This window comes from Mirounga leonina, unplaced genomic scaffold, assembly GCF_011800145.1.
Source record: "Mirounga leonina isolate KUSES-001 unplaced genomic scaffold, KU_Mleo_1.0 Mir_154, whole genome shotgun sequence".
NCBI lineage: Eukaryota > Metazoa > Chordata > Mammalia > Carnivora > Phocidae > Mirounga > Mirounga leonina.
Window position 1 is genome coordinate 45864885 of NW_023270389.1, and position 14880 is coordinate 45879764.

The window sequence follows — 14880 nt, forward strand, 5'->3', positions numbered from 1 at the left end:
TTGTTTTCAACAATAAACCATAGCATTGTTTATTTCTTAAATTTTCTGCTCATTTTGAGTATTATTTTTTTTACATTGTCAAAATAACCAGTATAATTTGTTGACAGACAGATACCCTAAAATTAAATTTCTATTTTACTGTTGCTGTAAGCAATAATATAAAACCTTAAATAAAGATAAAATGTTAAATACAAGAATATTCAAATGTACTATTAACTCTTTAATTTTTGATTAGACCCCTCTTCAGCTGAGGCCATATTTCAGCATTCTTAATGAATGGGTCCCAAAGACCTTGTAAGATCTTACCTTTGCTGGTCCTTTAATTCTCTGTCCATCTCTCCTAACCTTGTGCTATTAAGTCTCTCTTTATACGTTGACAAAACCATCTTAAGAATTGCCAGCTATGGGGTGCCTGGGTGGCTCAGTTGGTTAAGCGACTGCTTTTGGCTCAGGTCATGATCCTGGAGTCCCTGGATCGAGTCCCGCATCAGACTCCCTGCTCGGCGGGGAGTCTGCTTCTCCCTCTGACCCTCCCCCCTCTCATGTGCTCTCTCTCTCTCATTCTCTCCGTCTCAAATAAATAAATAAAATCTTTAAAAAAAAAAAAAAAGAATTGCCAGCTACATTATACAAATAAAATGTACAATAATTCTGTCTTTGAAAATTCTAGTATTCTCTTTCAAGGGAAAAGAACTGATGGAAATGAGTTTGATGAAGGCATTAGGGAATTCTAAGAAAGACAGCTAAATAATTATCATTAACTCAGTGCTTTAGCAGACTATAGTGGTCGAGTTTATATTAACAAATTGGAATATGTATTACTGATAATATCAGATTTTACTTTTAACATATTTGCTATTATAGTTCCTCCAAGTGTCATTGGTCCTAACCCTGAAAATCTCACTGTTGTGGTGAACAATTTCATCTCTTTGACCTGTGAGGTCTCTGGTTTTCCACCTCCGGATCTCAGCTGGCTCAAGAATGAACAGCCTATCAAGCTAAATACAAATGCTCTTATTGTGCCTGGTAAGGAATTTATTACTCTTAACTGTTGGGCAAAACTTTCCCACTTTTCTCAATACAAATGGCATCAACTTAACTCTCTTTCCAAACTTTTGTCTTGCTCCTTTTATTTGTTCACATTAAATGCCTCTCTTTATCCATTTGGGGCCATTAGGATAAGATTGTATAGATTTATTTCAGTGGGAATGTACAGTAACAAGGTCTACTTTCAAGAAATTATGACATTTAGGAACAAACTTCTTAGTAATTCCTTGGGGGTGATAGACTAGCAAACAGTGCTTTCATTGGATAAAATCACTGGTTGTTTTTAATTAATCCTAAAGCTCCTTGAGGATAGATAAATAGACCAATAATCATTTCTACACTGTGAGAGATTTAAACCCAGAAAATACTTATTAACATATTTTGACTATAGTACAATTACTATTTGCTCACTAGAACCTGTATCAAACAGTTCTACTATCTATGTTTGGTTACTGGAGAGAAAAATTTTATGAATTTCTTCCTTTTAAGGAAGTAGAATAAATACTGAGATCAAAGGAAAAGGAAGGATCAAAGGCACTCAATTTAATTCAGTTCTTTCATTTTGAATAGGAAATTTTACTGTAAGAGAAAGGATACATTTTGCTATTTATCTTATTGATAAAAAAGTTATTAAAACAACCTCTATGCCACTCTTCAATTTGCATTGTATTTGCCCACAGGTGGTCGGACTCTACAAATTATTCGGGCAAAGGTATCTGATGGTGGAGAATACACTTGTATAGCTATCAACCAAGCTGGTGAAAGCAAGAAAAAAGTTTTCCTGACTGTTTATGGTTTGTCTTCACTCTCCTCATAAAATTCTTTCCTTTTTAAATTGGTATTAGATACTTTCTATCTGAGCATCTTAATGAAAAAAAAAAACATCATTTTGTTCTTGTTTCCCTCCCTCAGTGCCCCCAAGCATTAAAGATCATGGCAGTGAATCTCTTTCTGTAGTTAATGTAAGAGAGGGGACCTCAGTGTCATTGGAGTGTGAGTCAAATGCTGTCCCGCCTCCAGTCATCACCTGGTATAAGAATGGGCAGATGATAACAGAGTCTACTCACTTGGAGATTTTAGCAGATGGACAAATGCTGCACATCAAGAAAGCTGAGGTGCATCTTTTATTCTTGTTTGTGTGTCATGACTCATTGGTGGGATTATGGAAGAAAGAATTGGTAGTTGCATATTCTCTTTACTACAGTGAGAAGTGAGTTTTATTTAAAAACAGCATCATCAATGCTATTGACCTTATTTTTATTTTTTTATATTAAAAAAAGGCAGGATTGTAGAAGGCAATTAGAATGGGGCATTGGAACATAAAGATGACTGATGATTTAATCTACACTGGAACAGTGTGATTGGTCATCTGTAACTTAATGGAGCACATACAATAGTATCTTTTTCTTTTAGGTATCTGACACAGGCCAGTATGTATGTAGAGCTATAAATGTAGCAGGACGGGATGATAAAAATTTCCACCTCAATGTATATGGTGAGCATCTGCCTCTAATACAACTCTTTTTCCCCCAGATATGCAAATGAAAAAGTGTCCTGGATTAGCTTAATGAGGACACATGATTTTCTTCTATCTTTTCACAGTGCTACCCAGTATCGAAGGGCCTGAAAATGAAGTGGTTGTTGAGACAATCAGCAATCCTGTGACCTTAACATGCGATGCCACTGGAATCCCACCTCCCACAATAGCATGGTTAAAGAACCACAAGCCCATAGGTAATATAGTTGTGCATTTTTCATTTTTGTTTTCTTTTGCTCTTAACTCACTAGATTAATAAACTAGCACATTTTCAATATTATGCTTATAGCTGTGTTTAATCCAAAAAGCCTAATGGACTGAAATATAAATTTACAGAATAGACACGTAAGATGGTTATTCATTACATAGAGATTTTTCTTATTTCCTTTTTCAAAGAAGGCTCTCATTTAAAATGAAAGTACAAAGGGCAAACTTTTAAGAAACATATTTATTACATAAAATAAGATATATTGGGGCACCTGGGTGGCTCAGTTGATTGAGTGGCTGACCCTTGATTTAAGCTAAGATCATGATCTCAGGGTCCTGAGACTGAGCCCCATGTGGGGCTCCCTGCTCAGCTCTCCCTCTTCCTCTGCCCCTCCCCCCACTCACAGTGTGTGCTCTCTGTCTCTCAGATAAATGAATCTTTAAAAAAATAATATATATTATGGTGAATTATAGAGATGTTAAAAATAAAAGCTTTTTATGTTTTGTTTCGCTTTGTTTTCACCTCTAGAAAATTCTGACTCACTTGAAGTACATATTTTGTCTGGAGGTAGCAAACTCCAAATTGCTCGGTCTCAGCATTCAGATAGTGGAAACTATACATGCATTGCATCAAATATGGAGGGAAAAGCACAGAAAAATTACATTCTTTCAATTCAAGGTAAGTGGGGTATGGGGTAGACCTGGCTGGCTAAGCCAGTAAAGTATGTATGACTCTTGATATCAGGGTTGTGAGTTCAGCCCCACAATGGGCATAGAGCTTACTTAAAAAAATTTTTAATTTAATTTTTTTTATTATGTTCAGTTAACCAATATATAGTACATCATTAGTTTTTGATATAGTGTTCAACGATTCATTAGTTTTTTAAAACCCAACAAGGTATGTGGGATACACTCTGACCTACCTTCAGTTTCTTTATTATATTCTATCTATAGTACAAAATAAAGCTACATCTAAAGAGATCATTTATAGGGGCGTCTGGGTGGCTCAGTCGGTTAGGCATCTGTCTTCGACTCCAGTCATGATCCCAGGGTCCAGGGATCCAGCCCCGGGTCCCTGAGCAGGGAGTCTGCTTCTCTCTCTGTCCCTCTCTCCTGCTCTGCTCTCTCTTGCTATCTCTGTCTCTCTCAAATGAGTAAATAAAATCTTAGGGGAAAAAAAAGAGATCATTTATAATTGATTCAAAATACCTTAGTTTCATATTTTTTGGATATTTTATTTTTTCCAGTTTTGTTGAGATACAAGCACTGTCTAAGCTTAAGGTATACAGCCTAATGATGTGACTTACAAAATACCTTTAGATTCACAAAAAATATTGTCAATTTTCTGTCCTACATTTATCAGTAGATTTGTATTTTCATGAAAATGGTCATAACTGTGGAAAAAAGAATAATAGAAATTTCATAATCTCTATTTTTTCATGTTTACTGAAATGATGACTTTTAATAGTATATATTCTATTGAATTACTTATTTATTTTAATCTGGTATAACTTATTTTGAGCTAAGCCTATAGATCTGTTCACGTTTATGTAGGTAAGTAAGATTTAACTCATAAAGAGATTGTAGTGTTTTCTAACTACAATTCAGGGATTAGGTAAATTTCAAGTAAGCATGAATCTTATATTTTGGGGTAAGAATAAGGAGCATTAGCTCATCCAACACTTAATTAACTTAATTAACACCTACTATGTTCCAGCATTATATTGAGCACTGGAGGGAGAACTTGCATACTTTTGATTTTCAGAAAAACTCTGATTATTTCTTTTCGCCTAATGTTTAAATTAAAATGGAAGTCTAACTTGAAACTAAGTTGAATGCTAGTTTTTTTCTAGTTAAGTTTTTTTGCTAGTTTTTTCCTGTTATTAGGGGTACTATGAAAAGAATTTCTCATAAATTGTAGAAGTAACTGTGAATATTTATTATCTCCCTGTTGAACTCTGCTAAAGTTAACTTCAAAAATATTAATTTTTTTAGTTTTATTGAGATGTAATTGACATATAGCATTGTATAAGTTTAAGGTGCATAATGTAATGATTTGATAAATGCATGTATTGCAAAATGAGATTAAAATCCATCATGTAAAAATTAAAATTAAAGAAAAATTGAAATAAGTTTATGAGTATTGGTGGTTTCTCTGACTAGTGATACTTTGAGATTTCAAAAGCAAAAAAGGGAAAAATAACTATTCAGAGATTCAGCGTCAGAAATTATGTTTAATTTTGTTTAATGCATTAATAAATAATAAGTACTAATCATGGAGAATGTGGTATGACCAAACATCTTACCTGACTGTATATTTTATCATGTCTCAGGACTAGAGAGATGTGTATAGGGCCTAGTCCAGTACTTGTCCTATATTAGATACTCATTACAGCATGGCTCATTAAAACTCTCATTGATTTGACTAATGTAGTAACTCTAAATTCTGCAAATTTGGTACAATTATTACTGTCTTCTGGACAACTAAAATGAGATTTGGAGAGGCTGTGAAGTGATGTGCTGGTAAATATTTAACAACTGACTCTGCAGACAAAAAGGTCCTGATTTGTAGCCAATCATTTGCCAGTTTCTATGGTGTAAATATCCCCACTGTGGCCCACCTCAAGTTCCCAACATGACGTCAGTGAACAAGAGGAGTAGGGAGGATGTGTAAAATTGGCTCTCGTGAGCTGGTGTGAGCTACCTCCAGCACACTACCATAATTATTTAGAAGAGGAATTCAAATGTGTTTCTGCTTGAAACCATTGTCAATATTTTTATAATACATTACCTCTCAATCATATAATTAAAGTGAAAAGCAAAGATGGCCAGAAGGAGTATAGAGATGATTGGATCTTGAAATGTACAACAAGCCTATCCATTGTTTAGAATAATTTTTTTATTTTATTATGTTATATTAATCACCATACATTACATCATTAGTTTTTGATGTAGTGTTCCATGATTCATTGTTTGCATATGACACCCAGTGCTCCATTCAGTACGATTTTTAAATTGCATTATGAAGAGAGAAACACCCAACTTAGATGCTTTTCTCAGACGTTGATGGCAAGATTTTGTAAAACGTTCTCCTGAATTATACTAATTCTGAACTATATTGAGGATTTAATCTAAACGTGAGTCATTTGGCCAGGAAGGACACCCATGAGGTAGATTTGTCACTAGCCCATATGGCTAAATAATTGTATCAACTTACAAATACAACAAGAATATTGAAATGATTCCTTGACCTATTCCTCATTTAGAAGTAATTTATGAGGATAATAATAGTTGGATCTTGAACCACAATCTAGGAAAAATATGAAAAAAATGGCATATTGTTCTATGATTCTGTTGTATTTGTTAGACTTTATAACCTTGTGCCTTGTTAATGAAAATCTTTATCATTTCCCCAAAGTTCCTCCAAGTATTGCTGGTGCTGAAATTCCAAGTGAAGTCAGCGTTCTTCAGGGGGAAAACGTTGAGCTGGCCTGCAGTGCAAATGGCATTCCCACCCCACTTACTCAGTGGCTTAAAGATGGAAAGCCCATAAATAACAGTGAAACAGAAAGAATCCGGTATGTGGGTTTTTTGGGGTTTTTTTTAAAGATTTTATTTATTTATTTGAGACAGAGAGAATGAGAGAGAGAGCACATGAGAGGGGGGAGGGTCAGAGGGAGAAGCAGGCTCCCTGCCGAGCAGGGAGCCCGATGCGGGACTCCATCCAGGGATTCCAGGATCATGACCTGAGCCGAAAGCAGTCGCTTAACCGACTGAGCCACCCAGGCGCCCAGAATCCGGTATGTTTTAAAAGAATCTTTGCATCATTAATTATAATGTATTCTACAATGCTTTATGCTTCAAATTTCACATGAATAATACCAAATTCAGTCTCATGGGAACTTGGCTATCATTTTGTATTCAGAAAGAGAAAAGATAACATTTTAAAGCCTTGGACACAGAAATTCTCCTTAGACAGTTGCTCAAAAGTGTGTGCGTGTGTGCTGCACACGTGTGTGTAAGTTTTCCGTATCCATCAACATCAATGAGTGAATGAGTGCTTGGCTCATTTTGAAAAAAGAGACAATATCGTCGTAACCTAGTTCATTCCTTGTAGTGATTTGTCCAAATCCCATTTTCCGCTGATACTTGTTACCCATACAACAAATTACATAGAGATGGAATAACAATATGGTAAGGGCTTCCTGTTACTTTCAACAATAAATGCCTTTAGAAGAACAGTCCAGAATTCTACTCTCTGCTAGATTACTTCATCACAAAGCCCCACTGTATACACGTATCAGAGTAATTAAATTATTTGAAGAACCATACATGCATACGTAGGCATTAATTAAATGTATTACAAGCTTTATCATTTTAAACCAATATTTTAAATTTAGGGTTTGGACTGTTTTCTAGTCAATGAATTGAATATACACAATTTAAAGAAAGATAAGTAAGTGTTATTTTCTTTGAAGTCATTGTATATTAAAATTTAGATATTAGTTCCCATTAGAAGATTGGGTAAATTGCCAAATAATATTTTAGAGATATGTTTTAAGTTTTATTTCTTTGGTGTGCACATATCTCAATAGTTAACAAGTATTTAATTATTTTTATTAAATCAGATGGTATCAACCATATTGCAAGCCAAGTACTAGATAGGTGGTGGGACCTAAAGATCTTATATGATAATATTTATACCCAGGAATTTATGATCTGTCATTCTTCCCTTACAATAAGATCCCAAATGCACTTTTTCTGTATCTCACTTACTGATTATTTGTTCACATCTCCGCAATATGTATAGGTTTGCAAATGGGACAATTTGCCAATCAACTTACTACTTTCCTTTGGGTATGGCAACCTCCTTTTTTGTTTATTCATATGATTAACCCATGGAATTTTAAAATTCATATTTTGAAAATGAAAAAATATGATTCATAATAATATTATAATTTTCTTTTTTTGTAGTTTTCAATAATCATATTTAAAAACATTATATGGTAGAAATGGAGTGTTTACTTTTGACATTGGAAGACTCTAACAAAATCACTGTTGTAGGAATAACTATAGAAAGCCATTTAATCTCTTTCTAAAACAGGAAATTTGTTTGATAATTAATGGCTTGTGAAGGGAATCAGTAATGCAATAATATTAACTTAAATATCTTTGATCATCTAACCATACAGTTATTTACCATTATGTAATTCAAGGGTAAAGCTCTAGCAATTTGTGGAAAAATTTTTGCAAAATATACATATACATAATACTGAGTTGTTGTCACAGTTTAAATAAGTTATCCTATTCTCATTAAAAATATTACTAAGTCATTTATAGTTAGTTTTTAGTATATCATTTCTTTTAGTTTCTCATTATAACATTCTTCAGATTTCATACCAGAATTTTTGATAATTTTCATTTAATCCAAACCTTATTTTAGTAACTAAGGAAAATGTATTCTAACTTTGAGAAAAACACATCTTTGATTTGGATAGAGAAGTTCCCAACCTGATTTCATTCAGTTCCCGTTTTTCTCATAAGGAAGTGGTGGATGGAAGACATGAATTTTATCTGGTTCTGTAGAATTTTAGTTGATTGCATGAAATCCCCATCAGTTTTACTAGCTCTGACTTTAACAGACTTCCATGTACTTCGTGAAAAAGATACAAACCATTATATATCTAAGATGAAGATGCATTTTATGGTGGTATTTCTTTAAAGAACACAGTAACCCAGAGTGAGTTTTCCAGCTCTTAGCTTCACATGAATCATCTCAGTGCCTTTACTATGATGTTTCCTATAGGGTGACTACAGACGGCAGTACATTAAACATTTATGGAGCTCTCCCATCTAACGTGGGGAAATACACATGTGTCGCTTCTAACCCTGCTGGAGAAGAAGACCGAATTTTTAACTTGAATGTCTATGGTAAATATGAAATTTCACTCTCTTTTGACTCTGCTACCTTCGGAATCTATCAGTAGAAATGAAGGTCCAGCAGTAGGTGCCTGAAGCATCTAGTTTTAAAATCTGATCACTGCCCTTTGCTTTTGGGATAAAAAGCAGCAGCATGGGCGATTGTAGTTGAACTGATTTGAACTAGTAATGCACACCCCACCCCTTCTCTCTCTCTCTCTCATTTTCTGCATGACATAGTTCCACCTGCAATTAGGGGTAATAAAGAAGAAGCAGAGAAACTAATGACTTTGGTGGATACTTCAATAAATATTGAATGCAGAGCCACAGGGACACCCCCACCACAGATAAACTGGCTAAAGAATGGACTTCCTCTGCCTCTCTCCTCCCATATCCGGTTGCTATCAGGAGGGCAGGTTATCAGGTCAGCTTTTATTATGTGTGATTTGCTAGATGGGTAAAGTCACTACGATTGTAGGCTTTAACTTTATCTAAATGGTGTTAAGAAATTTTTTTCCTAAATTTTTACTATTGTTTGGTTATTTTTCCCTTTCAGTATCTTTTTAGAAGAGGGAGGATAACAACTGTAAAATTAAAATGTTTTTTCATTCTTATTTAAATGCTCGTGTTTTAGTAAATTTGTATAAAATAGCTCTTTCGTATCTATTGCATATGTATTTCCAAGAACTGCTATTTTAGAGAAGACTTTCTGTGGCAAAATAATAGAAAGATGCGTACTACAATCATGTGATTTTCATGTTAGCATCATTCTTTCTTAATGTATATTAGAAAAATATTCACTCTTAAATTATGTTGTATTTTTAATGGCTTACTGTCAGTGCCTAATCAACTTTGTGGAACAAATTGCATTTGAGGCATCTGTATTTTGTGATGGATCGTTATAAGCTTCCTAACTAAAATTTCCCAACATTAGTCATAATCTGTGTATAAATCAGAAATATTTTCTCTGTGTATGTTGAATGGGATTAAATTATGAATTATTGGGTCAAATTGTTTTTCAGGATTGTGAGAGCTCAGTTGTCTGATGTTGCTGTATACACATGTGTGGCCTCCAACAGAGCTGGGGTGGATAATAAACATTATAGTCTTCGAGTTTTGGGTATGTCTCAGAGATGACCCTAGTACTTTACAATATTAAGCAACAGGCTTATATTTAGGTATTGACATATCAGAAAGAATTGGTAAAATAGGATGTTGCTAACTAGGAAACAATGCATTTTCTCCCAAGGGGTCCATATGTATTGGAACATACTGTCTGTCAAAACACTCTTCTAGGGGCACCTGGGTGGCTCAGTCAGTTAAGTGTCTGCCTTCGGCTCAGGTCATGATCCCAGGGTCCTGGGATCGAGCCCCACATCGGGCTCCCTGCTCTGCGGGAAGCCTGCTTCTCCCTCTCCCACTCCCCCTGCTTGTGTTCCCTCTCTCGCTGTGTCTCTCTCTGTCAAATAAATAAATAAAATCTTAAAAAAAAAAAAAAAAACTCTTCTAACCTGGAATTTTGCCTTAAGTCAAATCTAAATTTTTAAAAATAGCATTTCAATCCAGACACAAGGACTCATCTTTTGATACAAAGAGAAAGTTCAGACTGTTTTCTAATAATATTAGTGGCTCATTTTGAGTATTTAAAATATGAATGAATATGTGCAGATATAGGTCTTCATGAGTGTGTGTGTGTGTGTGTGTGTGTGTGTGTGTAGACAGAGAGAGAACTGAAAACATTCCATTTCTGAAATACTAAGGTTTACTGGTCCAAATTTCTAAATCCCCAAGAATATCTCAGAACAGTTAAGTAACTATTTACTATAGCCTACAAATTAATTTTGTTGGATTATATAAAATTTACTCTAGAAACTGGTATTATTTTATTTATTCCCATACAGCAGTTGAAAATATACTTCTGAAACTATAATATACATTGTAACAAGTTAAAGAGACAAACCTAAGAAGTTAAAAAATGGCCAAAACTTAAAGCACATTTAAATTTTTTGTGTTCTACAAGAAAACAATCCTGAGGTTTCATTGCTAATATCTTGGAAGGTTAATAATTAGCCTATCTAATACCTGTTTTTATAATAGCGTTATTTATATGCTATCTTAAATTCTATATTTTAATAGATCATAGAAACACTACAGAACTAACTGAACGATTAAAAAAATTTTTTTATCTAAGTTGGTCTCAAATTATAATAGATGTGTAAATTTTACCTGTTTTGTTTTCTGTATAGTGCCACCAAATCTGGACAATGCAATGGGAACAGAGGAGATCACAATAGTCAAGGGTAGTTCTACCTCCATGACATGCTTTACAGATGGAACCCCAACTCCCAGGATGTCCTGGCTTAGAGATGGGCAGCCTCTGGGTCCTAATACCCGTCTGACAGTAAGCACTCAAGGAATGGTTCTTCAGCTCAACAAAGCAGAGACTGAAGATTCGGGAAGGTACATCTGCATTGCCTCAAATGAAGCTGGAGAAGTCAGCAAACACTTTATCCTGAAGGTCCTGGGTATGTAAACATTCAATAATTGGGAAATAAGTGACAATAAAGATTTAGTAAGTAAGTGTAATTCTTAGAATCACTTGCTATGGGGACAAAACTTGTAAAAACTTCATTGTATTTCATATTTCTGTTTTGTAATTTACCTAGGTTTACTCTTACTTGAAGAATGTTAAATTTAAATTATTTTGTTTCTTATTTGTCTAAAAGATGAAAACTCCTACTTATAAAACATTATTCATTAACAAAATCATACAACCAATTGATAAGTAGATTTTTAAGTTTTTTCAAGAATTAAAGCTCTTGATAAATACTAACTTAATGAAAAAGCATGATATTTATACTATTTTATGTTATTTCAAACAATCTTTTCAAATGACCCAATCTCTAGATTATAGTTATAATAGTCATTTCAAATAGTGTAGTTCCATTTGAAATGTGTATTACAATGTTCTATGTGCAAACAAATAATATAAAGAGAAAACACGTCTTTTACTTGAAGTAAAAAATTTTGACTTTGGGAGAGAAATGAAGATGAATGAGATTAACTAGTTCCATAATTAATTATTTTGGGGGAGTTTTGTTTGTTTTCTCACTACAACGTAAGTAAAACCTCAGGCTCTTCCAGAACAAAATATACCTCACAAGGAATGATACGAATAATTTTGGCATGAGGTTAGCATATGTTTTCAGAATGCTCTGTAATCTTCCTTATAGTACCTATACCAATTTAATCATTTGTGTAACTTTAAAAGTCTGCTTCATCCTTAGCTAAGCTCTGTGAGGGGCAGTACCCACCTTACCTATTGATGTATTCCCAGGATTTAGCATGGTATTTGACATATGATATTTATCCATTGGATTAAATTGAATGGAATTAGAACTTGCTAGCTGGATTAAAGGGAGTTTTAACTGTAGAGAGAGATAGAATGCTATCTAAATAAACAAAGAAGAGACTGTGGTATAGATGAGTGTTCCTTAGAATGAAAGGTGGTAGTGGAGGAGGTATTCCAGGGTATTTAGAGACAAAAGACAGAAGAAAGTGTGTGTTGATAAGGAAGGCTGGAATAATAAATTCCTGTATACCAATTCACAGAGTCTCAGGAATAACAGGAGATGACATAAATGTGCTCTTGTACATTATTCACATATTAAGTATTAACTATTGGCTATACATTATGGGCCAGACATGTTTCCAGTCATCATGTAACAAATAATTGCTGTACACCTACAGTGTATGTGACATATGGCCTGGTCCAACATGTGGCGGTGGGAAAGGGAGAAAGCATGCTCTTCTAGGAATCCAAGAACCCAGTAGCAGAATCACAGTCCAGAGCATTTCTGGATGTAGAAAACTGAGCAAGAAAATAACAACGATATTGTTAGCGTCGTGTACAAAGAACAGCCTTCCTAGTTACAGGGTTTATAAGGATAATATTTTCTTAAAACAGATTTGAAAACTGGCTCAGCAGAAAGATGAGAAGATTCAGCATTTCAGCATCTGTTGAAAGCTAATTCCATTAAAACCTGAAAAAGTCTTCCCTTGGATCAGTGCTACACTCCAAATGTGAAAGTAACCGTCCTAACCTGGGGAACTGCTATTCTTAGCAGTTGGTCAGTGATCATGCACTGTCTGGTCACCCCCAGCATCACTAGATGCAACAACAGAGCAGGAAAAAGAGGAAAGGTGAAGAGTTGCCCCCCCCAGGGACTTTTTAAAAAACCGTACAGAACCTCTTCCATTTACATCTCATTGATCAGAATCTTCACATACCACTCCATCTACCATCTACGGCAGAGGCTAGGAAATGGAGTTTTTAGCACACTGCCAGTCCCAACAAAATTGGGGTCTGTTAATGTGAAAGAAACAAATAGATAATATTGATTGGGTACCTAAAGGCAGGAAATAAGTGATGTTAGTCCAAGTAAATAGTATTGTAGCTCAGATTAGTAATGGAGGTGAGAGGAAAAAATGCATTTAGAAATAATTGCAGGTAGAAGTATTAGGACTTACTTGAGGATTTGGATATAGGAGAGTGATGAAGAAGATATCAAGGGTGACTCCAAGTTTCTGGTTTATATGACTGGATGATTGGTAAATCCATCTCATAAATGCAGGAAATGATGGAAAAGGACCAGGTTTTGAGGAATAAGGTAACAGGTTCTTTCTGAATACATGTTTAAATTGAAGTAGTGTCCAAATATTCCACTGGAGATGTTTATCTGATAATTGGATTTGTGGATCTTAAGCTCAGAAGAGAAATGTAAGTTAAAAACATAAGTTCTGGAGTCATCAGAGTATGTATACCTCCTACTCTGTCCAAAGTATAAGACATATGAGAAAGACACAGAATAAAATAGTTGATAGTCACTTAACATCTATCTGTAAGATCTGATGACTGGGGGTTTGAATCAGGGGGAATATGCTGTTTCTATTATTGTTGATGTTGTTTTAAATCTAGTGACTATAAGCTTTGAAGATAAAGGCCATGCCTAATTAATTTTTGTATCCATAATGACTGAAACATAGTAAATAACTAATAAATGAAAGGAATAAAGAATTGACTGTAGTCAAATAGAGAATCAGATAACTGCTTTTGAGTAATATAAACAACATGCTTTGGAAATTTAAAGGGAGAGAAATTTTATTGTTGGTGTTAGAATCAAGAAAGGATTTATGGTTTTTACAAATGAATTTAATGACATTAATGTGACCTTGGTAGTATTTGAACATGCTCAGTTAGTGGATGGGACTATTGGAGGATGTAACAGTAGAAGGAATAGCATTAGTAAAGTCACAGAGCAAGAAAAGACTGGACTTGTTGAGGGAAAAAAGTAGTCAAATTTGAAGCCTAGGTTACATTTAAGTATATTAAAAGTACATAATTTTATAAAGATAAAGACCTATTGCAGAAGCTTTGGAAGCCATGATGAAGTGTTTTTATTTAATTCAGTAAGCAACATGGAAACACTGAAATCCTTAAGCAAGAAATCTTGGATCATTCTAAAATTCACTTAAGAAAATGGATTTTGACAGCAATACATAAGATGAATGAAAGTAAAAAAAGAAGTCATGTGGGTCAGTGGTTAAGAAACTCTGACTTCTTAACTATAGTCTGAAAAGGTATATAGATTTAATATATTGTTTTTCTCCAGAAAGGAAAACGGGGACCATAGGTGGAATTTTTTTTTTTTTTTAGTAAACAGGTTTTAATAATAATACCAACAGCTGTAGTAGACATTGTAGTAGCAATAACTTTTTAAAAACCTTTAATTATAAAATAAAACATACTCAAACACAAAAGAAATGTGTAGTTTATAGATTATCTCATTGGATGCTCACAATGATCCTACTTGTTAAATAATAGTGCTATTCTTATTTTAGAGGTTTGCCCAAATCCACTAAGCTAATAATTATTGGACCCAGGATTCAAACTCAGGCTCTTTGACTCCAGATGCTCTTCTGTGAACCTCTGTTCTAAACTATGTGCCTGATTTAAAAAAAAAAAAAAAAAAGTCTGATCCTTGGAGCTGTCCAACAGCTATTTTGGCTGCCTTGTGAAATAGTAAACTGGAAACGTTCATAGAAAACTTGAATGATCATTCTATGAAAAGACTGTTTTAAAGGGATTTCTAAACTTGAGAATAGTTGGA

At 34.2% G+C, this 14880-nt stretch overlaps 1 protein-coding gene across 2 annotated transcripts in view; it reads left to right on the top strand.

Moving 5' to 3' along the window:
• The window catches only part of HMCN1 (hemicentin 1), a 482021-nt gene that overhangs the window by 384928 nt on the left and 82213 nt on the right, over nt 1–14880 (top strand). For both annotated transcript variants that reach the window (XM_035010675.1, XM_035010676.1), the window contains exons 58-68: nt 865–1026; nt 1728–1841; nt 1960–2162; nt 2461–2542; nt 2650–2781; nt 3321–3470; nt 6210–6369; nt 8598–8722; nt 8951–9134; nt 9733–9830; nt 10957–11235. In XM_035010675.1, the coding sequence (XP_034866566.1) occupies nt 865–1026; nt 1728–1841; nt 1960–2162; nt 2461–2542; nt 2650–2781; nt 3321–3470; nt 6210–6369; nt 8598–8722; nt 8951–9134; nt 9733–9830; nt 10957–11235 (1689 nt within the window). The remainder of the gene's footprint in view (nt 1–864; nt 1027–1727; nt 1842–1959; nt 2163–2460; nt 2543–2649; nt 2782–3320; nt 3471–6209; nt 6370–8597; nt 8723–8950; nt 9135–9732; nt 9831–10956; nt 11236–14880) is intronic.